At 39.1% G+C, this 27,545-nt stretch overlaps 1 protein-coding gene across 1 annotated transcript in view; it reads left to right on the top strand.

Annotated features, from left to right (window-relative positions):
- wdr3 (WD repeat domain 3) overlaps positions 1–25,583 on the top strand; it is a 31,327-nt gene extending 5,744 nt beyond the window's left edge. The window contains exons 6-27 of the mRNA XM_038272048.1: positions 1,884–1,979; positions 2,163–2,261; positions 2,344–2,445; positions 4,351–4,451; positions 13,012–13,113; positions 13,182–13,412; positions 13,489–13,582; positions 13,673–13,774; positions 14,716–14,798; positions 14,896–15,034; positions 15,118–15,174; positions 15,999–16,099; positions 16,850–16,961; positions 17,041–17,175; positions 17,243–17,293; positions 18,459–18,524; positions 21,389–21,481; positions 21,591–21,641; positions 21,735–21,778; positions 21,849–21,977; positions 24,381–24,474; positions 25,306–25,583. Coding sequence (XP_038127976.1) covers positions 1,884–1,979; positions 2,163–2,261; positions 2,344–2,445; positions 4,351–4,451; positions 13,012–13,113; positions 13,182–13,412; positions 13,489–13,582; positions 13,673–13,774; positions 14,716–14,798; positions 14,896–15,034; positions 15,118–15,174; positions 15,999–16,099; positions 16,850–16,961; positions 17,041–17,175; positions 17,243–17,293; positions 18,459–18,524; positions 21,389–21,481; positions 21,591–21,641; positions 21,735–21,778; positions 21,849–21,977; positions 24,381–24,474; positions 25,306–25,461 — 2,238 coding nt within the window. The 3' untranslated portion in view covers positions 25,462–25,583. The remainder of the gene's footprint in view (positions 1–1,883; positions 1,980–2,162; positions 2,262–2,343; positions 2,446–4,350; positions 4,452–13,011; positions 13,114–13,181; positions 13,413–13,488; positions 13,583–13,672; positions 13,775–14,715; positions 14,799–14,895; positions 15,035–15,117; positions 15,175–15,998; positions 16,100–16,849; positions 16,962–17,040; positions 17,176–17,242; positions 17,294–18,458; positions 18,525–21,388; positions 21,482–21,590; positions 21,642–21,734; positions 21,779–21,848; positions 21,978–24,380; positions 24,475–25,305) is intronic.
- Positions 25,584–27,545: the final 1,962 nt, after the last annotated feature.

Below are 27,545 nucleotides of genomic sequence, written 5' to 3'. Positions count from 1 at the left end.
ATACTCATTCCATTGGCAAATTATCTAATTTACCTGCTCAAATAAAGGGTAAATACACTTAATTTAAGACATTTTTACTTATTTCTGATAGTTTTTCCAGTGTGTCTCTAACGCAACTCTGAGTTCCTCATCAGAGCTAACTCGACCAAAAGCTGTTGTTTGCCAACAAACCAGACCTGAACCTTATTTAATCTACTGGGTGATAGTGGTTTTGAATTTGCCACTAACTCCATGACTTCTCCGTCTAAATTGGTCTGCTATCAGATTCTAACACACAGAGGGAAACGGTTTAATTTAGTGACTGTAGGGCTTCCTATCCATTCAAATGACAGAATTCATTCGATTCTGATTCTCAGGATACCGACTCGATTCTTTTTGACCTGGTTTCAATCTATAATTAGATCGCTGGCATTCTAATAATTTTTCAGTTTTTTATGGGGCCAAAATGGTAGCTTCAATATTTGCAAATGTGTGTGGAGAGTTGTGTGTCTGTATCTCGATTTGTGTGTGTGCAGTGGGATTTGAAAATGTGTAAATAAATCTGTAAATGTGTGAGGAGATTTGTGTGTCTGTACAACAATCTGCAAATGTGTAAAACTACTTGTGTGTAATCCGTTTTGCAAATGTGTAAAAAATCCACAAATCTGTATTCAGATCTGCAAATGTGTAGATCAATCTGTAAGCACACACAGAGACACTTGTGTCTGAAGTATTTTCGCTTCAAGACCCAGAAATACAGACAAATCATTGGTTACAAGTCAAGCGGTTTTTCGGTTGGCTCTCTTTACACACGTGATTTTTGCTACTCTTCTGCCGCGTGAGATGCACAAATGCGTAGAAGGATTTGTATGTGTATTTTCGCGATTTGTAACCCCTTGCGCAGGCTCGCAGGCTCACATGCTGCCCTGACCTGCAAATATTAAAGCTACCATTTTGGCCCCATAGTTTTTACTTGAATTATGAATGTGTAGTTAACCATCATATTTTATCATAGGACAACGGAGAATACATAACAAATGTTTACTTGTAGAAATTGATCTTTAGTGGAAAACGATAGTTTTAACAGCTCTAGTTGCCTCTGCCCTTCAGAAAATTCAGAAAATTACCAGTCTAGCACCTCCTGGTGGCCAAAAGTTACACGAGGTTAAAATATTTAATCGAGTTAATTGCAGGGTCTGTAATTAACTAATTTAAATTAATCACTTGTTAATCAGAAAACATATAATCAACAAAATAAAGCATCTTTTCAATTTAAAACTCTTTTCTCCCCCTCAGTTTTTGAATAAATATGAATATAAGAGCGACACCCACACACCCATACTTGTTTTTCTATTGTGGTGAGGACCATGTTTTGACTTCCATTGATTTTCAGTCATTTTCAAACCTTTCTATGTCCTAAACCTAAGCATTATCAATGAATATCTCACCCCAACCCAACTGACACCCTAACCCTAGACCTAACCATTAGATAAATAGCATGTGAGGACCAGCAAAATGTCCTCACTTTACAACAACTGGTCCTCAATTTGATGGTAGGAAAGATGGGTATATACAGCAACAAGGCATTTAACATTTCCTCTAAAAAGAAGGTACATTTTCTTTTCTGATATTGACAGAACGATGACTTTCAGCTCTGCATAAAGCATTGCCTTTAGGAGCTTAATTGCTTTTCACTGTGCAGCATTTAGAATGATTCAATCATTTAGACCACTGAGGCGACTTCTTATTAATCCAGTCAAAAGTTACTCAGTTTGACTCCTGCTCAGAGGATCTGATTGGTTTAGCGTAGTTTTGCCATCAGCAGGAATCCTGGTTCCTCCTTTTGCAGCAAACTGGGGTCAAATAAAGCTGTGATGACTCTAAAGAGGCCGGCTCTCTTTCAGGTGTGGGGAATGGCTCTGTTGGACCAGGAGAACCGGCTTCTGACCGGATCAGCTGACAGCGAGCTCCGCGCCTGGGACATCAGCTACCTGGAGGAGGTGAGGATGAACGCAGCTTGGGGGGAAAGGACATAAGGAATAGATCAGAAGCAAAAACATTGGATAATTTCTCAGAACTGGTGGTTCTGATCCGTTCTCCTCTTAAAGGGCAGCGTTTCCGAGCCCATTAGTTCATCTCTCTTTGTTCATTTCTTTCTGTCTGACGCTCTGCATCCTGAACAGAAAAAAGCTGAAGGTGAACCCAAAGTGAAGAAGGAAAAATCTCTGCTGGAGGAAAACGATGGAGCTGATGATGAAAGCGAGGAGGAGACCCTGGAAGAGGTACAGAGGTGTTTAAAGTGTGTAGCTAAGGACAGTCGGCGCTCTGAGTGGTGGCGTAACCAGGTCACTTTCTGCTCTTCAGCGCATCCTGAGCTGCAAGAAGGCCGGCTCCATCCTGAGAGAAGCCAGAGATCGGGTGGTCTCCCTGACCGCAGACACCAAGGCCAGAGTGATCGCCTGCCATGTGAGCCCAGTCTCTTTCAGCTGTTTGTTTTTTCTTAAAGGAGACACCCTGTTCTTTTTTCCACTATTAACCACGCTGCTCTATCAAATAAAATGTTCCTAGCTTTGAGCAGATCACAGGATGCCGTCACGCTGCTGCCCTCTGTTTAAATACTCAAAGAATAATTACAAGCCGTTAAATAATAAAGAGGACACGTTTTTTTCTTTCAGTTGCTTTGGAAACTTTTAAACATTTAACTTTATTTGCCTAAGATTTTATTTCATTTGTTGTTTGTTTTTTTATGCTTCAATTTTTCTTTACTAAAAATCAAGAAAGTGTTTTGAGAGAGAGGAGGGAAAAATCAGCTGCCTCTGGTCAAGAAAAGCAGTTTTTAACTGGAAAACACTTAAATCCCAGTTAAATGAACTGTTTTAAATAATAATAATAATATCCTGTTTTTGCCAAAGATAAACACAACATAGCATACAAGGAATCCAAAACTAAACCTAATAAAGATTTTTATTCTAAAGTCACTGAATATTCAGACCTTTTTGGAGTTCTGGCACCATATAAAAAAAAGGGGCAAAAAAGAATCTTGGTATGATCAGACATCGCCTCCTTTCCTTCTTCCTACTCTTGTATCCTCTTCTCCTTTCCTCATTGAGCCTATCCTCCTTTATTTAACTCCAGCCTTCCTTCTCTTTCATACCTCCACTTCTTTCTTCGGTGCTTTCTTCTTTTCTCTCAATCTCTTACCCATGAACCATTATCCCTCCTTGTGACCTCTCCTTGCATCCATCCTTCTTATGGAGTGAAATTTCTGCCAAAACATTGCATGTTGCGCCCACACATAAAGCATGTTGCACACAAACAAATCTTATTGTTCCCAAATAAAACTTGTGTTACAAACTCACAAATGAAACTTGTTTTTCAAACTGTCCTTAAATGTAGCACACATAAAAAAGTTAGTTTAACAAGCCGGACTCTAATGTTGCACTCAAAGTATAATTTATAAATTGTCCCCGAGTACAAAATGATCTCTGCTCGCATAGAAAACAGCCTCTCCTCGCATACGAGACAATTCTTTACACTCCACGGCAAATTTCTGCCAAAAGTCACATGATAAGTGAAGAATTGTCATCCTGACTGACCGACAGCAGGAGGCGCCATCCAATCAGAACGACTAAAACGTGTCTGTGTGAAGGTAGTTATGCCTGCGACAATTTGAATCCCCTCGCTGGAGCGCGCATGAGTAGAGAGAGCTGATAGAGATCATTCCACCTCATTTCCAACCTACTAAATGTGAAACTTCAGATATTTTTATTAAAGATGAGCGCCGTTATTTTATTCTTCCCTTCTGTTATAGCAGAATATCGGCAGTGATATTGATTAAAAAAGAAAACAAACGTTTGCTTCATAACAGCAAGCTGACAGCAGTGACTACTCCTTTCTCTGAAAGTCAACGTTTATGTTTGTTTCAAAATGTTCCTTAAAAAAATCTCATTGTTTGCAGCAGGAATATTACTTTATCCTTTGTCAAACTGAGTAATTAAATCTATATTTGTGTTTTATATTGACTTATAATTTCTCTCTATAAATTATATTTTGATTGCAACATTTAAGGATGGTTTGAAAAACAAGTTTAATTTGTGTGCGACACTTGAGGAGAGTTTGCAACACAATTTTTATAAGATTTGTTTGTGAAACATGCTTTTTTGTATGCAAGGTTTTGGCAGAAAATTCCCTCCATACCTTCTCTCCCTCTTCTGCCAGCTAAAGTGATATTAGTCTGTAGTTTTAATAAGCGAAATCTGGAAAATTCTGGAATTTTTATCTGTTAAATATCTAGAAAAGCTGAATTTTAAGGTATTTATGATTTATATTGTCTGTGTCAAATGAATAACACTTCTTTCTCAACTGGTTCAGGGGAATGATGCAGTACTAGAAGTGTTCACCGTGCTGACGGAACAGGAAGTGCAGAAAAAAATGACCAAGAAGCTGAAGAAAGCCAAGAAAAAGGCAGCAAAGTAAGAACGAAACATCTGAATAGTTTCTTAGAAAAGTTAACAGGAAGTCTACTTTCATTGTCAGGTCAGCGCTTTCTATAATCTCAGTAAATGTAAATCTTAGACAACGTGTGACTGAAAACTTTTGATGTTAGTGTTGATAATGATGGATGGAGGAGGATTTTTCTTCAGAGCTCAGCTCTGTGATAATTCTGATCAGTTCAGACGATAAATAATGGTAGAAATATGTGAATTTAAATGCTACAAATCATTGGTAGAAAGGGTGAACAGCAGTGGTGAAAGAACGCAGCCATGTGGAGCACCTGCAGACGGATTGATCATAGATGATTCACAGCTTTCTCTACATACCGGCTGGGATCTGTCTGATCGCTGTCTGAAATATTCAGCGGGAAGCGTTTAGATCAAGACCTTTTCTCATCCGTCACACGGAACGCAGCAAATATTCAGCGAGGGTCGTCAACCGTTGGCTGATGATGTTTCGCCTCCATCGGTCTTAGCAGTCCCGTGGTTTCAAAGTATTTCTATTTCTATTAGAATATTTACGAGGTTCTTTCCCAACTTTGATTTAACTTGATTATATCATCTGGAACAAACAAGCATCTGGAGCAACAATTGCAGAGAAATTTCCATGATAAATAAATAAAGGTCTAAATTGGTCAGATTTCTGCTTTTCTATTCAACTGATGATTAGATGAATTAATGCTACTTTAATTTAAACCTATGTGGATTTTTGTTTTCCTCCAGTAATTTATATAAAATAGTGGTTGGTTTAATTTCTATACTGTACGAGAAAAAAAATTTAAGTAAAAATAATTAGCAATTTAACTAATTAATTCTAGGTTATTCTACATTTATCATCGATGTAATAATTAATAACTTCACCAGATTTTTCAGACATTTTGAATTGAAAAAGCTTCCTGGATGGGAAGCGAAACATCTTCATGCTTCGGAAAAAAAAGTCCAGTGGTTTGTTTTTTAACTCTTCTAACTTTGATGGAACTTCACCAGATGTTGCTGGTGAATTCATTGTGTTTAGTTTAACCAAATCTGGGGAACAAGATGCAGTGAATTTGTTGTAAATTTAAAATTTAAATGTAATTTATATTATCCAACCTATTCTATGCAGATTTAGGATCAGTGAGAGAACCTCTTTTGTTTGCATGTCTGCGACTGATTCATAGCCCCTCAGTTCAGTGCTTTAAAGCTACAGTGTGTAATAATTACAGGTATATACTGTCAGAAATGTAATATATTATACATAACTATGTTATTTATCATCATCTACGAGCTCAGCCTCTTAACCTTAATATTTGCGTTGCCTTAGAATTCGTTATTTATAATTACATAGGAGCGGGTCTCGCAGCCATGGAGGCAGACATCTTTGCGCTACGGCAGCGCAGAGCCAACAAACTAGTGATTGCGAGATCGCCCATTACGCTTGAAGTTAACTACGGCAAGTTGAGAGAAATGAACTGAGACGGTACTGAACACACAGACTAATGAAATACTATCTGTAAAATTATCTATGTAAACAAACCTCATCACTTGAGAAGGTAGGTGATGCGGACGTCGTGGAAGACATTTTGTCCCGTAACGCTCGCCGTACTGTTGGGGGGGAGAAGCGGTGGGGGGGAGATGTTCATGTTGCTGCGGTCTGCAGTCTGGACGTTAGATGTCGCTGAAAATTACACACTGTAGCTTTAAGCAAAAATACTTAGATTTAAATTTTTGCAGTGCACACAAACTCAAACTCATCCAACATCGACAAACCTCAATTTTTATTTTATCTGAATTTCATGTAAGAGACGATCACAGAATCTTGGAATTGAGGAGAACTCTTTGTATACTTAGATCCTATCTTACCTCAGTCGCAGATGTTGTTTCCCCCAGCAGGAGGCAGTGTTGTATAGTCTGGCATCATGTTTTGGATTTGATTAGAGGATTTTCTTCAACTGTGCTTATGACATTTAGTTTTTTCTTTCTGAATAAAAGTGTTAAAGTTAGTTCAGTTCTTACTGTAACAGAAGAAAGTCCCCATTTCCATGTTGGCAAACCATTTTTCCAAACAGTTGGATTCATAGTATTAATTGAGATTAATCGTTTATTGAAATAAACGTCAACTAATTTAGTAATCGATTAATCGTTAACTGGAGTAAAAAGAGCTTTTAAGATAAAAAAAAATGTCTGTCAATATGCTCTATCCAGAACTCCTCCACCTTTGGCTATCCCATTATTAAAACGATTAATCGAAAAAAAACCTAGACAGCCGAATCTCTTTGCAAAATAATCATTATTTGCAGCCCTAATTCATTGTAAATTTCTAAAGACAGAAAGGAAAGCTAAGTTTAGGTAAAAGTGATTGACATCCTGGTGCTTAGTCATTCTGTTTTGTTGTTGTTTTTATGCAATTTGTTTCGTTTCCTTGTCATTAAAACCTGACAGACAGGCTTGTGTTGAGTTCGGTCAGAATAGAAACCGTGTCGCTCAGTAACCTGAGAACAGAAAGCAAGCATTCAAATTGGTTTTAAACAAACTTTGTTCAGAATAGTTTCAGGTGTGTCATAAAGTTAAAAAAAAAAGCTGTCATATGTGGACGCACTGTTTATACTGTATAGCCAACAAACTAGCGATTGCGAGATCGCCCATTACGCTCGAAAGTAACTACGGCAAGTTGAGAGAGATGAACTGAGACGGTACTGAACACAAAGACAAATGAAATACTATCTGTAAAATTATCTATGTAAACAAACCTCATCACTTGAGAAGGTAGGTGATGCGGACGTCGTGGAAGACATTTTGTCCTGTAACGCTCGCCGTACTGTTGGGGGGGAGAAGCGGTGGCGGGGAGATGTTCATGTTGCTGCGGTCTGCAGTCCGGACGTTAGATGTTGCTGAAAATTACACACTGTAGCTTTAATGGAAAAGTCAGCAAGAAATAACCAATGGGTCATTATTTATACCTAAAACTAATACGCTTGCAGGGATTTAATGAATTTAGAGTTAAACAGTAAAGAAATAAAAGGTATAAATGTTTCTTGTGATCTCTGAGTCTGGGAGCAGCCATTTTTGTTTTGCAGACATATAGTAACACCTCACTCCTGAAAACTTCCAGCAGTGACGTCACGGTGCGGTAAGCCTAGCGCCATTCTTCCCGCTTTACAAGCAAAATCAATGGGAACTACTAGACATCCAAGCAATCAACAACAATTATTTAAGATTTCCAGAGGATTTCACTATTTAAATTTGTGAGAGCTATAGTTAAAGTAAAAATGCGCACTGGCATGGCAGTTGGATGTTATAATACATCAGGTAAAAGTGAAAAAAAAAAAGAGTTATTTCACCTTTCTGAATCATGATCCCCCATGGACGGGTTTGTTGTTGGATTGCCAACTTGAAGAGGGAGGATTTGCCATCAAACTTCTGGCCAGAGGAAAAAACACGTACCGTATTTTCACGACTATAAGGCGCACTTAAACGTCTTTTTTTTTTCCTCAAAATGTGCGGTGCGCCCTTTGGTGCGTTGCGCCTTATGTGTGTTGTAACTGCGACTTTTGGGACCACCTCATTGAGGAGATGATGAAAGAGTGGCTGAATGTAAGGAGACCAGGTGTTTTTTTTCTACTCATCACCATCGCTGTTAATATGTAACTCCATGCGTGCCCATCTCACAGCTGATGTGAAAAACATGGGGAAACAAATTAACCCTGTGCTCGCTGTTCAACCGCTCGACATCGGTGTGAACCGGACCCAGCAGGTGCAGCAGAAGCAGCGAGTTTACATGCAAAGTCAATGGTTGACGCGCGTATAGGTGCAGCAAAAGGTCCCGCAGCGCGTTTTGAGCAGCAGGTGCAGTGCGTCGGGAGCGTTTAAGCATCTGACGCACCGCCAACGCGCTGCTGCTGCTCGAGATGGAAAAATTGAAGTTTTGCTGCTGGACGCGCCGCATCAACCAATCAGAGAAGCTGATCTGGGAGCTGACAGCGAGACAGACACATCGCTCTGATGACATATGATATTAAGGCAAATGAAAAAGGCTGGATGGATGAGGAGATGATGAAAGCGTGGCTGAGGCAGGTGTATGTGAGGAGAACAGGTGTTTTTTTCCACTTATCACCATTGCTGCGTGCCCATCTCACAGCCGATGAGAAAAACATGGTGAATCAAATGAACGCTGTGCTCGCCGTTATCCCGGGGGGTCTGACAAAGGAACTTCCACCGCTCGACATCAGTGTGAACCGGCCGTTCACAGTAAGGCTGCGAGCGGCGTGGGAGCGATGGATGACAGACGGAGACCACAGTTTCAGGATAAGTGGAAGGCAGCGCCGGGCAAGTTACGCCACCGTTTGCGGATGGATTGTAGATGCTTGGACTAACGTGTCTGCTGGCTCTGTTGTTCAAGCTTTTGCAAAAGCCGGCATTATTTCTGAGGAGCCGCGCTGCACGGAAAGTGACTGACAGCCAAGAAGGGGAAATTGGCATGTCTGATTTAGCGCAGCTGTTTAATTCAGAAACAGAGGATGATGACTTTGATGGGTTTGATTAATACTTTGTAATAAATACTTGAATAAAGCACAATCATACTCAGTTTTGCTCCCGCTCTATTTTTCTACCTGAAAACTTAATTCAACAGCAGCCTCTGGGCGGGTCTCCTCCTCTTCACCGCGGTGGCTGGCAGGTGTTTTTCATCTAAATAATCTAAATCTTGCAGCTATATTTGCTGTGATCAGTGGGAATAAAGTAGTTTTAATATGTTTTTAAGTGAGAAAGTCCACCTGAAAACTTCATAATTGCAGTCAGTTCATCCAGATTATCTATTTCTGTCGGAGGCGCTCAGACCCCCACATACCAGCGGTGCACCGACAGTTGAAATCCCTTCAACAGCAGCCTCTAGGCTGGGCAGCCTGCGGGGTTCACCTCGGTGGCTGGCAGGTGTTTTTCATCTAAATAATTTAAACTGCAGGCACCAGGATACCGGTAATAAAAGCGAACATATTCCGTCGGCAGGTTTCAGGATTTTAAGTTAATTTAGGAGTGATCACAGCGCTGTGTCATCTGCGATGTGTCTGACTCACGGCCAGCACCCAGGTTTGATTAATACTTTGTAATAAATACATGAATAAAGCACAGTGATACTCAGTTTTGGGCCCGCTGTATTTTTAAATACGCAGTAGAGGTATTTAAAGGTAGTAGAGGACTTGTACCTGTATATAAAAAACGCGCCATATAGTCCGGTGCGCCTTATGTGTGTGTTAAATACAGAAATGGGACACATAACTGAGAGTGCGCCTTTTAGTACGGTGCGCCTTATGGTCGTGAAAATACGGAAATATGTTGCCAACTTTTGGAAGAAGAATGTTTTCAAGATGACTTGGATAATGGCGCGTTGTGACAAACACCAGATACAGTACTGGGACTTGCTCAACAGCCGATACCGCACCGTGACGTCACAAACCAGTAGGTGGCAGTAGTGTTCTTTGACAAACATGGACGCCTCCAGTAAAGCACATTGAAATTAAAATTACTCTTAATTAAAAACACTTTTTTATTGAAAAGTATGTAATAATTTCATACTTAAAGTACTTTTAGAAGTTTGAATTCTGAATGTGACGGGACTTTTCCTTTCAATTCAATTCAATTCAGTTTATTTATATAGCGCCAAATTCACAACACACGTCATCTCAAGGATCTTTACAGTTCACCAGATCATACAGTCAAATTGATACAAAGTTTTCTATCTAAGGAAAACCAGTTGATTGCATTGACTCATTGACTCAAATACAATCCCCCACACTAAGCATGCTTGTAGCAACAGTGGAGAGGAAAAACTCCCTTTTAACAGGAAGAAACCTCCAGCAGAACCAGGCTCAGTGTGAGCGGCCATCTGCCGAGGCCGACTGGGGTTCAAGGAGACAGAAGCAGAGATACAAAAAGCAGCTGTAAAAGGCGGCCCCGTCCAGGAAACACACAGCCAGGCAGACGAGCTCCAAGGCAGCTCCCATGCCAGAGGACGAAGAGAGCACATCCACTCAGTCACGGTCAGAGAAACAGGACCACACTGGAAAACAGGCCGATCTCCAACATCTATTAACAAGGGTGTTGATAGAAGCAGCACAGCTGATGTTTTTTTCCAGGATGACGTCACAGCCAAACAGGAACAGACGAGGCAAAGCTACTCTGAGGAAAAGCAGAGAGAGCAGAAGGTTAGAGATTGAACTAACAGATTCTGCAGAATAGGAGAACAGAGAGAGAATGAAGCAGAATGATGAAATGGGGGTCCCTATGTCCTCCAAAAGTCTAAGCCTATAGCAGCATAACTATAGAGATAGCTCAGGATAACCTGAGCCACCCTAACTATAAGCTTTATCAAAAATGAAAGTTTTAAGCCTAGCCTTAAAAGTAGACAGGGTGTCTGCCTCACGGACTAAAACTGGTAGTTGGTTCCACAGGAGAGGAGCCTGATAACTAAAAGATCTGCCTCCCATTCTACTTTTAGAAATTCTAGGAACCACTAGTAAACCTGCAGATTGAGAGCGAAGTGCTCTGTTAGGAACATAAGGAACAATCAGATCTCTGATATAAGATGGAGCTTGGCCATTTAAGGCTTTATATGTGAGAAGGAGGATTTTAAATTCTATTCTGGATTTAACAGGAAGCCAATGAAGAGAAGCCAGGATAGGAGAGATATGATCTCTCTTTTTCATTTTCATTAGAACTCTGGCTGCAGCATTTTGGATCAGCTGAAGGCTTTTAGCTACAGTTTCTGGACTTCCTGATAGTAAAGAATTACAATAGTCCAGCCTTGAAGTAACAAGTGCATGGACTAGTTTCTCAGCATCACCCCTGGACAGGATATTTCTAATTTTTGCAATGTTCCTCAGATGAAAGAAGGACATTCTAGAAACCTCTTTGATATGGGATTTAAATGACAGGTCCTGATCAAAAATAACACCAAGATTTTTTACTTTATTATCTGAAATCAGTTTAATCCCATCCAAATGAAGTGACTGGCTAATCAGTTTCTTTTTCAGAGACTCTGGTCCAAAGACTATAACTTCTGTTTTGTCTGCATTCAGAAGCAGAAAATTAAGAGTCATCCAGGTTTTTATGTCTTCAAGACATGCCTGTAATTTATGTAATGGGTTAGCTTCATCTGGATTTATAGACAGATATAGCTGGGTATCATCAGCATAACAGTGGAAATTAATCCCATGCTGTCTAATAACTCTACCAATTGGGAGCATGTATAAAGTAAAGAGAATTGGTCCTAGCACTGATCCCTGTGGTACTCCACAGGTAACCTTTGAGCGTGTTGAAGATCTATCATTAACATGAACAAACTGAATTCGATCAGATAGATAAGATTTAAACCAGTCTAGTGCTGTTCCTTTAATTCCAACAAAATATTCAAGTCTTTCTAAAAGAATATTATGGTCAACTGTATCAAATGCAGCACTAAGATCCAACAGGACGAGCACAGATACAAGTCCATTATCTGAGGCCATGAGAATATCATTAGTGACTTTCACCAGAGCTGTTTCAGTGCTATGATGAGCTCTAAAGCCAGACTGAAACTCTTCAAAAAGTTCATTATGGTGGAAGTGATCGCAAACTTGTTTGGCAACTACTTTCTCAAGAATTTTGGATAAGAAAGGAAGATTGGATATAGGTCTATAATTGACCAAGTCATCTGGGTCAAGAGACGGTTTCTTAAGCAGAGGTTTAATTACAGCAATCTTAAAAGCTTTAGGTACATATCCCTGTAACAGAGATAGATTAATCACATCTAAAATGGAGGAGGAGATCAAAGGGAATACCTCCTTAAATAACCTGGTTGGAACTGGATCTAACATACAAGTTGAAGGCTTAGATGAAGACAATAATTTTGCTAATTCAGAGAGTTCAACTGGATCAAAGCAGTCTAAACCCGGTTCAGATTCCATGACTACCTCAGGTACAATCGCGGATAGAGGAGTGCTTATGATCTTATTTTTAATAAGATCAATCTTATTTATAAAGAATCCCATAAAATCATTGCTGCTAAGAGCAGGTGGAATGGACGGTTAACCTTTAACCTGCAGAGAAAAATATCTGGATCTACACTGACAGCACCGGTTGTCTAATCCACATATTTGTTCTGTTTGAATCACTGAAAATGCTTCTTTTGATCAACGACTGTTACTTTACTCCTGGATGTACTTTGACATAATAGTAACATATAGATTGCTTGCACCAGTCACTTATTTTTTTAGTTTTTTTGGTGGAAAATCTATGAATTTAGAACCTTGGAGTTCCGCTTTTTGGATTTTTTGGTTCTCTTTGATATATTCTCACCTTTTTTATCAGCTGGACTTCACTAAACCGTCCAGTGATGCATTGCAACAGAAATGAAGGCAGTTTAATGGTGTCAGGAGATGATGAGTTTCAGCCTCATATGTTGGTCTGCTAATACCAGCTTTATATTTGATTTATCTTAAAGCTGTGGTTGTTTTTGAGTGCAGCACTTGTTTAGTACTAGAAGTCAGATCACTGAAAGCTGCTGCTTTGCTGCCCCCTGCTGTAGAGCTCAGGAAGACGCAGGCGATGAGACAGAGCCGGTGGTTGAGAGGACGCTGAAGGACGAGATCATCAGGCTAACGAACATCAAAGCTTCATCAAAGATCAGGTCAGCCAGGAGCCGATAGATCCAAACATGGTGGAGGAGGTGATTATTAACCCCATGTCCTCGCTCAGGTGGGTGGACGTCCTGTCTTGTGCAGGAGGAGAGCTGAAGTTTGCGCTGCTGCTTCAAAACAACACAGTAGAAACCTACAGCCTGAAGACCTCCGACAAGAACCCGACAGCCAATAAGACGGCTCGGCTCACACTGGGCGGTCACCGCACAGACGTGCGCACGCTGGCCTTCAGCTCCGACAACCTGGCTGTGCTGTCAGCCTCTGGAGACACGGTGAAAGTCTGGAACAGGTGACTGAGCCGATCAGAGAGGGAGAACCTGCAGTTTAGCTTTTCATCTAAGCTTATATCTGTGTTTCTGTCGCAGGGCAACCCTGCAGGTGGTCCGCACCATGGCGTGTGATTACGCCCTCTGCTCTCTGTTTGTGCCTGGAGACAGACAGATAATCCTGGGAGCGAAGGTATTTGAGCTCTCAGGGGAAGTTTTAGAAAACACTGTTCAGCTTTTAAACGTCTCTTTTTCTCTCTGTCTGATGTTCCTCTCATATAAGAGCGGGAAGCTGCAGATCTTTGACTTGGCTTCAGGAAGCCTGCTGGAAACAGTAGATGCCCACAGCGGCGCGGTGTGGACCCTGTGCCTGGCCCCGGATCAGGTGAGCCGGACTCACCTCTGTCTGCATCTGTCCACCATCATTTCATAATAAAGCCCTAAAACGTGCAGCCGTCTCTTAAAGTCGTAAATCATATTTAAATGTCAAATCATTCTGGCTTAAAGATGTATATAAATGTACACTTTATCAGACCCAAAATGTAGAAAATTTCTATTAAAAAAAATAAAATCCTGTCCTAAAATCTGTCTTTTTTTTTCGTTATCTTATGCAGGCCAGTTAGTTATACGTCAGCTTGTTCACCTAAATTTGGGTCAACGGTCATCTGTCAATCAAATTTCTTTGTTCATAGCATCTTGATTCATATGTCCCAGCTAATATACGCAACGGTTGAAATAATAAGAATATTTTACTTTACTTTATTGAGTTCTGTCCCAGTGTTCACGGGGATGGACGTCTGTGTCTTCAGCAGGCGTAGAGCTAACAGAACTGGCAGCGTTGCGAGGCAAGGGCTCAAACATGTACGGCTGTAAGCCTTTACACCAAACCAAGCTTCTGCCGCCCTGGCGTCCTCTTCCACAACAACTTGGTCCCCGCTTTCCTCCTCTAAATAAAAAATGGATGACGGAGGAGACTCATCCACGACCTTCGACACAAAACTCTCCTCCTCTTGCATGTTTCCGCTGTCTGAAGCGTTCCGTGACAGTGTCGTTGCTAAGTGCTACTTGGTCCCAATGTTATTTCCCATTGGGAACCTACTAGCACTAAGTTGCTAACTGGTTAGCAAGATGCTTCCGACAAACTGGCCACAACCAAAAAGCTTGTGAACCTTCTGCCACAACAATCCCGCCCCCTTGATAAACGACCAATCACATTCACTTTATTCACTCGTGTAAAGTCGGGCACCTCTCGGGAGAATTTGGAAATGCAACGGTTGGAACAGCCGCTTCCCTACGACTTTAAGGTTTATCCTGTTTTTCCTGCAGAGAGGAATCATCTCTGGAAGCGCTGATAAGACAGTAAAGTTCTGGGAGTTTGAGCTCATCAAAGACCCAGAGACGAGTCAGAAGTAAGTTTCCACGTTTCCCCTTGATGGTTCTTCCAGGTAAAGATGTTTCACAGGGCTTCTCGTATTTTCTCATTAAATCTTTGCCTTTGTGATGCAGGCGGCTGACGCTGAAGCACACCCGAACGCTGCAGCTGGAGGAAGACGTCCTGTGTGTGAAGTTTTCTCCTGATCACAGACTGCTGGCCGTCTCTCTGTTAGACTGCACCGTCAAGATCTTCTACACAGACACCCTGAAGGTGCGTCTCACAGTCGTCACATCCAGCTGTGTTTGATGCAGTTCTCATTTACTAATGGATGCGCGTCTCTGCTTCTGTTTCAGTTCTTCCTGTCCCTGTATGGACACAAGCTGCCTGTGCTCTGTCTGGACATCTCACATGTGAGTGGCTCTGAGGCTGCAGAAGCATCAGCTCGGGGGACTTTTAAAGCATTTTGGTTTTTAATTTGGTCTTAAGTCAGATAGATTGTATTGAACACTAAATATATCACGGCGGTCACGAAGGAGCAGCAGCGACAGTTAAAGTCTGAACATCTATGAGGAATATTTTGCTCAGTTGTATGATGCTGTTACAGATCGACCTACCAACACAAACACCAGAGCTCAGACTATGCCTGGGTTTGTGCAGCAGGACAGTTATAACTTCAGCCAGAGGAGGGCGCTAATGCTAAAATGCAAAATATTTATATTATTTCTGATAATTTTGATGCAATTACTGCTGTAAGTGGGTTGCTCAATCAGCTAAAGGAATGTTTTAGAGTATCTACATTCCTGTTCACATTTGATCAATTACTAAGTTGATGATTATTTCAATAATCAATCACGATTAATCCGGTTAATTCTTTCATCCCTAGATTCATGTTTGTAAAATGTCAGGTTTTAATTTGCACTGACATGCAACCTTTTAAACCTGTTTAGTAATTTTTCTGTTATATATACCGGTATATTTATTGCTTTTCTCTAGAAATCAGACTCCTTTGCTTGATTTATTCAAATTATCTGAGCTTTGTTTGCCATTGAAGAGGCAAAGCTGATCAAATGTAAAAATGTTTTTACAGTTTTAGTTTTGTGGCTCTTGAGAACATAAAAATGGTTTGAAAAAGTTTAGACGCCTCCTGTTGTAAGGTGTTTATTGGTAAATGACCGACCGAGTCCAGTTGATCATTTTCTGCCTTCGTCAATCTGACTCTGCTCTGTTTAAACAGGACAGCACGCTCATCGCCACCGGCTCTGCTGACAGGAACGTTAAGATCTGGGGTTTGGATTTCGGAGACTGTCACAGATCTCTGTTCGCTCATGATGACAGGTACCAACCAACCAATCCAGAGTTCACTGGAGCACAAATTTTTTCTCCCCAGTCGGAGCTCAGGACGTTAAACAAACACCTGATCCATGTCCCTTAATCTCACCCTGCTCTTTCCTCTTATTGCATGAATTTTGTTCCATTATTGTTGCAACAGACACGTTTTTAAAAGGAAATCTGAAGAATGCAATCCAGAAATGAAACTTTGTAAAACATCTTAATCAGAAAATGTTTTGTGAATAACTTTTGCTAACGTCCATTTGCGCCTCAATCCAGAGTGCTCCGATGCTGCCTCCAGAATCGGAGGGAATAGGATTCATAAAACGCCATTTTTAAAGAATACAGTTCTTTAGAATCAGTGGGAAAACAAAATTTAGAAAATTAAATATAGGTGAAAAAAACAGAATATAAAAAGAGGTAAAAAAAAAAAAACTCAAATGAAAATTAACATTGAAATATGAAAGAAGAAAAAATGAAGTTATCTGAAAAAATAAAATCTCAGAAAAAACTCTTAAAACCTTTTTTAAATAAGACGTTTTTTAAAATTTCATTTCTAGCTGGCGTTCTTTTTTTTATTCCATTTATATAACAAAAAGTGGAACAAAATTAACTCCATATCCTCTCAGCTCTTCTTGATTGTGTTGCTTTAGTTTTAGACACAGTTAACATGTCTGTGCATCTTTTGCTCACAGTTTGCTTTATTTTGTCTTGTAAAAGTTTTGCTGGTCTTGACTTCCTGTTTGTTCTCCTCAGCGTCATGTTTCTTCAGTTTGTCCCAAAGACTCATCTGTTCTTCACCGCCGGGAAGGACAAGAAGATCAAACAGTGGGACGCTGACAAGTTTGAGCTCATCCAGACTCTGGAGGTGACTCTCCTCTTTGAAGCTGTGACCAGCGGCCTGGCAAGGTCTCTGTCTCACCCTAACGTCTCTCTGTGGGTCTCAGGGTCACCATCGGGAGGTCTGGTGCTTGGCCATCAGCCCAAACGGAGATCACCTGGTGTCGTCGTCTCACGACAAGTCGCTGCGTCTGTGGGAGAGGACGAGGGAGCCCATCATCCTGGAGGAGGAGCGAGAGATGGTGAGCTGCAGGCGTGGACGCCTCTGATCACCCAGTGTCTGTATTAACGCCATGTTTACTTTTACAGGAGAGGGAGGCGGAGTTTGAAGAGAGTCTGGCTAAAGGACCGGTTCCTGTGGTGAGTTTATGCTGCTTTCATATCTAAACCTTAAACTGCTTATTTCACCTCATTGCCAATGATGTTATTTTATGGACAAAAAAGTTTGTTCTGTTGGCAGATCATATTATTTAACTGCTGAAGTGGAGGACACATACTCTGGTTTAAATTTCAGTTCAATTCATTTCATTTCTATAGTGCTAATTCGCAACACATGTCATCTAAAGGCACTTTCCAGTTCACCAGATCATACAGTCAAATTGATTCAAAGTTTTCTACCTAAGGAAAACCAGCTGATTGCATCGACTCATTGACTCTTCAGCAATCCCTCACACTAAGCATGCTTGTAGCGACAGTGGAGAGGAAAAACTCCCTTTTAACGGGAAGAAACCTCCAGCAGAACCAGGCTCAGTGTGAGCAGCGATATGCTGAGGCAGACTAGGGTTTAAAGACATTTCTACTTATTCTTTTTGTTCAGTCCTTTATGCAACATCTTTAACACTGTATAAAACAGAGTTAAAAGATAAGATAATTATTTTCCTCTACCATAGAAAGGTTTTCTAAGGTTCCTCTACCAGTGAAAAGAAAAGGAAGTAGTTATGTTTTCTTCTTCTGTTTTTTTTTCTACAAACCATGCAGACAGTTTTGGATTAGGGAGATTTTTAGTGGAGGACTGGAGGCCTGCGACGGCCCACCAGGAGGGAGGGTCAGGCTAGGATAAAATGGTTCCTATGGTTCTTTCATCTAATGGTGACAGATTTCTTATTCCAAACCTTCACCAAATATTGACACATTCTAATAATGCATGCTGTGTCGCTGTCTTAAACTCTGGTTATTCATTATTGTTCATCTTCAGTCTGGCTTCTCAGATCTTCATTTAGTTCCTCACATGTTTCTGTAGTTTTATGTGTCGCCAGTTCAACTAGAGTCATTAAGCAGATCCTTTTGTTTTAGAAACCTTTTGACTAATAAACCATGATAAAAGAGATTTTTTTTATGGTCTAACATCTTCAATTCAACTAATGTCTAATGATTACTTTAAATATGAGAGGGAAATCCTGTATTTAAAGTATAAAGTTGAACTGGGTCAAGAATATAGTACTGATTCGTACTTGATGTTATATAAACTTTAGTCAAGTCAGGCTTGATAATGAACTGGGCCAAATGAACTACGGTGTGTCTGCAGGTACCAGGAGAGACGGAGGGAGAGGCGGCACCAGCCGGCAAGAAGAGCATCGAGACAGTAAAGGCTGTAAGTCTACTTCCTCTTCTCAGCCGTCGGCAGCAGTTCTTCTAAACCTAAACGGACTCTAAGATCACTCAACATTTGATCTGTTTTAAATATATACTCCTCACCTTATCTCTGAAGTTTAGAGGGAACAAAGATGGATATTTTTTTTTATAATATATATTTTTTTACATGTAATCGAGGTTCAAACAAAATCATAAAGAAGAGAACGTTTCATGAAACAAATTATCTGTTAAAATGCCCTTAAAAACACAAAGCAACAAATATTCATCTTCAGATAAATCAGTATATTCCAGCCGTTTGTTCTGTTTGTGTTTTAACTTGTTGTTTTTTTAACAAGAAAATATTTTTATCACTGAGTGCATCAGACTAGACATAAATACTTTAGTATGTCTCCTGCTTTCTAATATTACCAAACTGGAAAGCTGAACAGCAGTGACCGCCGTACTCACTATTAACTGAAATGCTGATGAAGGTTCTCAGTCATCCAGGTCATAGTCATATTAACACAGTCATATTAACTGAAATCCTTTCACTAGTGTCAGTACTAGTGAGGCTGCGTACTCAAACATCAACATGGTGGCCCTATGTACGGCGGGAAATTTGTTCCATTATTGTTGAACCCCTAAGGGGTTCAAACAATAGGCCCCCCCATTTCAACAAATGAGTTTTTTTTAGACTAGAAGAGTTCTGCCTTTTAAGACAGGAAAGTATAGCAGTTAAAGTTGCTGCTTGAGAAAATACTAAACCATAGAGATAAAAATAGCCCTGTGATTCAAATTATAAATTGTATTTGGAATAAAAATGAGAGAACTAGGGGTGCTAAAAAACACATCCTCCAAAGACAGATATTTACATGGGAATGTGGCAGATAATTCATTGACATATTACTGATCTTGCTGGATTTTATTCTGCTTTACTTCCATAAATTGCAGGATCTTCTTTTCTTTATCTTTGCCAGAAGATTTAAACTTTAAAAGCCTTGCCCTCATAATTTGCAAGTTAATTTATTTATAAAGTAAATGTAAACGCTGCTTAAGCTAATTCAAATGAAATTAAAAGTAAAATAAGTAGCCAACCTTATCACTGTCTGTAACCTACTAACACGGTAAGGAAAGCATCAGATGAGCTACCTGAGAAACCAACGTTACGTTTCCCCAATTTTAAAACCAAACAAACATGGTTACTCATCCTGCTGATCAGCTCTCTTCACTGCCATTGAAGGCTCCAACGTGTTTTCTTTTCAGGTGCTGCGTCATAACAGTGGTGGTTCCGTGTTATGTTAATTTGTTTTTACAAAAGTTGCATGTTACGACTTTTTTCACTGTACAAAGCGCAGGCTATTTTAATTATTGTGATCAATTTGCGCCGTCAATCCCGGTGCATGCGCGCTTAATTTGCAGTCTGACTGCTGCGCTAAGAGGGATTCCTGTGGGAGAGGGAGAAAGGGGTTGGGATTGGGGAGGCGACCCACGGCAGGCAAAAGCCGCCAGTGACACCGTGAAAAGTCGCCAGATTTGTCGCTAGTCGCTTTTTTGAAAACTAGTCGCTGGAGGGGTCTGAAAAGTCGCTGAGTTGGCAACACTGCAGCTGCGGCGCTGACTCGCTCCGCCATATTTTTTTTTCTTCCCCCAGATGACGGCGGCGGCGGATGACGCATTAATCGCGCGACACAACTAATCGATGATTAAATTCATTGCCAATGCTTTTAAAAGTCGATTTTTATTGATTTTATCGATTCGTTGTTGCAGCCCTACTGATAACGACAATTTTTATTGGATAACGTCAGTTTTTATGGCATTTATTACAGCAAACAGACAGAGCAGCATGTTTCCTGCTAGTTCTAGTCTGCACCATTCAGACTCATCTGGTATTTTCTGATGCCAGCTTTGTGGAGCGCTATCAAAAACAAGACTCTCACATTTTTATGCAAACTGGGCCCACCAGAACAAGTCCATAATTCAGCCACGTCCACTTCACATTTAAAGCAACACATCGAATTAAATCCTCCAAGCCAAATTTGGAAATATCTGCAACGGAATGAGGAACATAAGAAATCAGTTTTGATCCAGAACCTGAATGTTTCTGAAGTTCTCTGTAGTTTGGCTAAATAAAGGCTTCACTGCACATCCAGTATACATTGACTGCATCAAGTATTTTCCATTTCTTTCTATATATTATGAACACACATTTAAAGGGTGAAATAAGAGGTTTTATTGTAGGATTGTAGCTTAATTTAACAAATGAACCTGAACTAGTTAAAGGTGTGTAAACTTTGTTCATTTTAGTTAATGAGCTAGTTAACTTTCATCTATGTGAGCTGAACTTTCAGCTCATTCTTTTTAATCATGAACTGGAACATTGTCCATAATAAACAGAATTCAACATCTTTAAAACACTGACAGGGTATTTAATACGCCACCAATAATATTTGTCTAAAAACCAGATAAAAACACGAAATCTGAGGGAAAAGTTGCTCAAAACAAGTCAAATAGTTTGTAAGTTTAACAGGAAAAATTTACTTGGCAAGACTGAAGATTATACTGAAAAGTTCAATGCTTAAAATTAAGGACTAACTTTGAAAACAAGGTAAATTATCTAAATTTCATATGTAAGTTAGTTTGTATTTACCCTTTTTCACAAACCCACGGGTCAAAACGAGGAAAAGAAAGTGCAGTGGATAGTTAAACTTTCCTTTAATAGATATTCATTTTCTCCTATTCCTTTATTTATACTTTTTTTTTTTTAAGAAAGTTTTATTATTGTTATTTCCAACCATTTAATGCGATTGGCTGAATTATTGTTCATCTGTCTGTTCAGACGGCCGATGATGAATAAAAACCTTGATGGCGCCTGTTTCTGTGCAGGCGGAGCGAATCATGGAGGCGCTGGAGCTTTTCAGAGAAGAAAGCAGGAAGCTGGAGGAGCACAAGTACTTCTGTGAGAAAGCTGGCAAAGAGGTGAAACCAAGCTTCAGCTGCAGCTCTGACCTCCAGCCCGCATGTTTTATCAAGGCTTAGCTGGACTGAACCTCTGAATATCTAAAGATGTAATCCGCTTCTTTTTTAGTTGCCTCCTCCTAAACCCAATCCCATCCTGGTGGCCTTTGGAAACGTAACCGTAAGTAAAACGATTCTTACTGAATATTTACCTAAAATATTCCCACAGATTAACAAATGTTATCAGTAACCATGGTTTCCATCCCTCCTACAGCCGTCCCGCTACGTTTTAGACGTCATAAAGAAAGTCAGATCGAGGTAAGGAATGAACAGAAGAACTAAACGCTCCTTTCTCCTGGTTTTCTCACCATTTTCTTTTGATCATCAGTGAGCTGGAGGTTTCTCTGCTGGTGCTGCCGTTTCCTTACGTCCCTGAGCTGCTAAAGCTCTTCAACAGCTACATCCAGCAGGGCCTGGAGGTGGAGCTCGTCTGCCGCTGCCTCTTCTTCCTTCTAAAGTGAGTCGTAACTCTGTTCAGCTTAATTATCTGCTTCTAAATCTAGTTTCCTCTGTTTTCTCAAACATTCAGGTATTTTCTGTCTTATTGATAAACTTTTATTTATGCAGGACGTCTGCATACAAATGGATATATTTGCTTCCAAGTAGCCAGACCTTCTTGTCATAAATGGCTCCTCATTTAGAGCTCAACAGGATTTCTAAAGGCCACACTTTTAATATTTATGATACATTACATTACATTACATTATAACATTAATATAAAAAAACTAAATAATACAAATTAAACCTCAGATTTATTCTCTGCAGTGTTTTTAGTTCAGTTTCTGGGAGATGCATGAAAAGTTTTTTAAGCCTCTTTTCATGCATCTTTAAACAGGGTTTCCGTGGGTCATTAAAAATCATTAAAAGTCATTAAATTATAATTTTTTTAATTATGGCCTTAATTGGCATTAAATTTCATTAAATGTATTTATGGTGGCATTTAAAATGCTTTCTTTAAAAAAAAAAAATTATTAAAAACAATTTCGTCAGACATATTATATCACAATATATTTGCATGGAACTGCGTCCAGTTGATCGCAAAGACGTATGTTTGGAAAAGAAACTTGAGTCGGAGAAAAAGCTAGAAAATGGGGAAGAATGCCAATTTCAACAAAAGTGGTTGGAAAACGAGGAATTCAGGGTATGGCTGCAGCCTGTCGACGGGGACCTGTTGGTTGCATTAAAATTATTTCTAAGAGCATTAAAAAACATTAAATTAGAGTCATTCATTCCTGTATAAACCCTGTTGAAACATAGACAATATATGCTGTTTTTAAACATTAAAACAGATCAAACGAGTGCATTTTTAAACTAGATTCCCCCTTAAGATGATCTAAGATTAGTTTTAAGGGCTTTTCGTCGCACAAACCTGTTTGCTTCGCAGGAATCAGTTGAATAATCAACATTTCCACTGGTGGAGATGTTCAGTCATCTGCCACTTTCAATCCCTCTACTGTTCATACTTTCAGAAACAGACATACTTTAATAATCCCAGAGGGAAATTACTTAAAGCATCTTTATACTATCTAATCATAATACATATTTAATGTGTATTTCTGTTTGCAAACATGTTTAAACCCAGTGAGGGGTGTTGATCATCCCACTGTTTTTTAGTTGTTTTGTTATTACATGGTAATAAATGAATGGCCTCAGTGGAAATGAAGTGACTGATGGCTGTCAGTATGTGGAGCTAAACAGGATACAGGCTTTTAAAAAGTCTTACGTTTTGATATAATATATATATTTTAAGCTATTTATTTTGTCTTTTATTTAATTTGACAGAAGATTCTCTAAGTTTATTAAGTATGTCAATAATGTATCTAAGATATAAACAGAACAAATGGAAAAACAGCAGTTTTTCATTTCAGAACATTTTTAAACAACGGTTCACTTTATTATTGGAGTTGTGTGAATGGAGTGATTTATTTTGAAATCAACGACCCCCAATAAGTAAAAAAAAGGATTTATTGGAACCTCCATTACCAAAATGTTCGCACGTTCCACTTTGACATCTCTCCGTTTTTTTGAATAACTGGATAATCACAGAATTTGTGTTTACGGTGTTCTGTTTGTCCAAAGTTTCTTTTACAACATGTCTGTATGGGTGGATTAATCTAACTGTATCATTTCCATTAAATTCTTCCATATTTGACCATTAAACCCTCATTGGTTATCTTTCCACATATTATCCCACTTAGCCTTGTATTTAACTCTGATTCCCACTTCTCTAATAAATGCCACTTAATGTAGGAATATTTCAGGTGGAAGCCTTTTGAAAAAGTGGAATTATGTCTTTTAGTTGTTTTCATTTCCTGATAGAAGTAAAATATTGTTTATATAATTTAGATCTTTAATCATTTTCTATCTATCTTATCTTTATGATTCATAATGTTAGAATCTGTTGCTGCTATATCCAACACAGTTATAAATCCCCCAAAGATGTGGAGATTATCATCTCTCCGTCTGAAACACAGGAGATGATTTCAGGTGAATCTCTTTACAGCTGTTTTAATTTAAACAGCAATTTGAAACATAAACATCAACTGTTAGGATGCTTTTAAAGCACAAATTATTAAGTCTTCCACTCCTTATATGAAACCATTCATATTATCTGCACTGCGAAATGATGAGTGGAAGAGAAGCTGCTTACGTGTAGCCAATCTGATTTTTTCCAATGAGTTTAAGTACGGTGAATGATAATTGACTCATCTAAAAAAGGAGTCATAGCTGATTAATCCTGTCAGTGTTACTCGTTCTAAAGAAATATGAGTCGTAGGAAAAATAACCATGTTTCCCTCTGTGTTTAGCGAAGCACTTCCTGATAAAGGTGTCACTGCAGCAGCTCTTTTTTGTTTTTTAGGATCCACTTTGGTCAGATCACCAGTAACCAGATGTTGGTGTCCGTCATTGATGAGCTAAAGACCAATACGCTCTCCAGAGTGCGGCAAATCAGAGTAAGTTATCATCTGCATAGAAAAGCAGCCTGGGAAATTAGACCAGAACATCTGATCACATTTTTGGTTTTTATATTCAGTTTTTTCTTGGGATACATATTAATTTAGTTAAAGGTTAGTTAAACTAATAATTTAACAGCTAATGCATTTTATGCCATGAAAAAGAAAAAAAAAACATGTTGAAAATACAGAATACTAAAAAGTGGATTCTTTACATCCTCACACATGCTTGATTTCAGTGGTTTATGAAAAATTACGTTTTCTTTTTTAACTGTGTCCTGTCTGGCAATTTGGCATTAAGAATAATTGTCTTGATGCCAAAAAGAGCAGAACAGATTTTACTTTCACAAGTGGAGCAGTACGGCTATTGCCACAGTGTTCCGCTTGTTTTATGCATATAAATTGCTTTATTATAATTATGCAGGGAGTTTTACAGATTATATGGACACTGCAATGTAAGTAAAACAGGAAAGGAAAAACTGAAAAAAAAGGAGAAAAGATGAAAGAAATCACCTGCAAAGAGATTTAAAAAGAACAGCACAACCAACAGACATGGTACAAGACATACAATAAAGTAACACTTTGAAACTATTGCTAAAGTACTATTATTTAATCTGACATGTACTCTGTGTTACCTGAAGATAAGAATGAAAGGTTTTAAGGAACTATTACATTATTTGTGAGGCTAGAAATAACTGAGTTTGATATAGATTTTTCTTTTAAACTAAAAGTATAATTTAACATTTTTATCAGGGTTTCTGTTCATTAATGGTTAATTTGGTCAACACACACAGAGGCTGTTCTTTCTACAGGTTTTATTTTTTTTTTCAGGATTTGCTGGGATTCAACAGCGCTGCTCTGCAGTTCCTCCAGAGGGAGATAGAGAGCAAGGAGGATGTGACCTTCTTCACTGACGCCACTGGCCAGCTGGAGGAGAAGAAGAAGAGGAGGAGGAAGAGGGAGCGGGCCGTTCTGACCATAGCTTAAATTAAGAACATTTTTCTAGTGAAGAACCACCTTATGTCATTACTTAGGACTTTTATATGTGTGAAGTGTTAAACCAGCAAAGTTTTTATGTACTAAATAAACAGCTCCTACAATTTCTCTGAGATTTGTCTTTTTAAATCAGGTTAAATGAAGTCATGGTGGCCTTCCAGAGAGTTCTTCAGGTCAGAACCAAAAGCAGCCAGAAATGGTCTGGCTGTCGAAGTTTGGATGGGTTAGTTATCACCCCATCATCCGGAGCTCCTGATCTTCCTGCTTCACCTGAACTTCTAAACGGACTAGAAATGTATTTTTCTGCTGTGGCTTTACTTCCTCAGCCTGAGACACTTTAGGAATAATCCCTCTGCAGAAAAACCCTCTGCTTACCTCTAGCTTTAATGTCACAAACAACAAGAAAAAAGGAAATGAAATTAGATACATCAATTTATAACGGTTTAAAAAGAGACATAGGCAGCAGCTCACATCTAACAAAATAAAAACTCTTTAGGCAGACGTTCAGTCTCCCTCCTATACTGGACCTACAGTCAGAATCCAGCTTTAGTTTATGTTACTGAGCTCTAAATGGCTGGATCTGAATAACAGTCAGCAGAATGACATTTTCCTGTTTGGTAACTCAATATAATACAGCTGTGACGCTATACATGTTTTTAAATAAAATGTTTTCTTCAAGGAAGAACATTAGATCAGGGGTCTTCAATGTTTTAAAGGCCAAGGACCCCCAAACTGATGGCGAGATGGAGCGGGGACCCCCTAATTATATATATTGTATGAAATTGTGTTATATCAAATATAGTCACTCTATTACAGATGGAGGAATGTAATGAAAGTAATTTCTCCCTGGGATTATTAAAGTATTTCTGAATCTGATTCCTGGTTGATGGGACAGGTGTTGTGAATGAAATGGTGCCCAGTTTGAAAGAGCTCCTGTGTGTCGCTGAATGTGTGCATTGATGACTGAAAGACATCTTCTGCATCCATTTAATTGTTCACTACAGTGTGTTGGATTCATGTTTATGTGGATTTTAAAGACATTTCAGTTGGTGGAAAAAATTGCAGGGGGGAATATTAAAAAAAGTCTAATCAACCAAAACTTTCACGACCCCCATGCAGTACCTCTGTGGACCCCCGTTGAAGACCTCCACATTAGAGTGTTCTCAGAACAGAGGGAATGTTGGCCGTGGGGTTAGAACAGTGCGCTTGTGCTCTGAGAAGGTTGCAGGTGCCCAGTTAGATCCTCATAGCTTCCACTCTGGGTCTCTGAGCATAACACACGGCTCCCCGGGTGCCACACAATGGCAGCCCACTACTCCCCAAGCATATGAGTTCATTGCAGAGATAGATTTCTCAAGTGTGAGATTAAAGTTTAATTATTATTATGTATACAATGACACATTTTCTGTCTATGTCATATTATGTTCTAGCAAGAAAGACAGATAAAGAACTGTCAAAATAGTGAAAGGATAGGACTTAAGTTAGCGGTTTAACTGCATATGTTCTGAAAATCAAGTTAGACATCAACGTAAATCAAATATCTTAAAATATATATACAGTATATAAAGAAAACGGTGAAGGTAATAAAACGAATGGATGATTCTGTGAAGTATCATTTATAAACAATTTTCCTTTCTTTGTCTTTGCTGCAAAACATGCATTAAAAAAGCAAACAAGGAAACAAACAAAAAGGGAATATAGCAAAAAAAACAAATACCAATATAGAAATTTACAACAAATAGGTTAAAATATATAAATAAAAAAAAACAGCCTCAGCAAAGATTAAAAGAGGAGAGTTTCAATCTCTTCAAACAGTATCATCTCTGTCGCCAAATAGTTCGTCTTCATGTTTCATAAACTTTCCAGTTTTATTTAATCATACCAAAGGATGAATGTTTTGCTTCTCCATTTCATAAATTCCCCCCTGCTTTGGTCATATTCTAATTGTAGTATAATCCTTTGTTAACCACCTCCTTCTGATGGCTGTCCTACTCCCAAATCAAATATTTTCACTGTATGTTTATGACATATAATTAATTATAATTAAAGTCCAAAATTTTGTTTGTTAGAACATG

The sequence above is a fragment of the Cyprinodon tularosa genome, unplaced genomic scaffold, assembly GCF_016077235.1.
Source record: "Cyprinodon tularosa strain WSP-4 unplaced genomic scaffold, ASM1607723v1 ctg815, whole genome shotgun sequence".
Classification (NCBI taxonomy): Eukaryota; Metazoa; Chordata; class Actinopteri; order Cyprinodontiformes; family Cyprinodontidae; genus Cyprinodon; species Cyprinodon tularosa.
The sequence above is the reverse complement of the archived record's forward strand: the minus strand, read 5'-3'. Positions and strand labels throughout refer to the sequence as shown.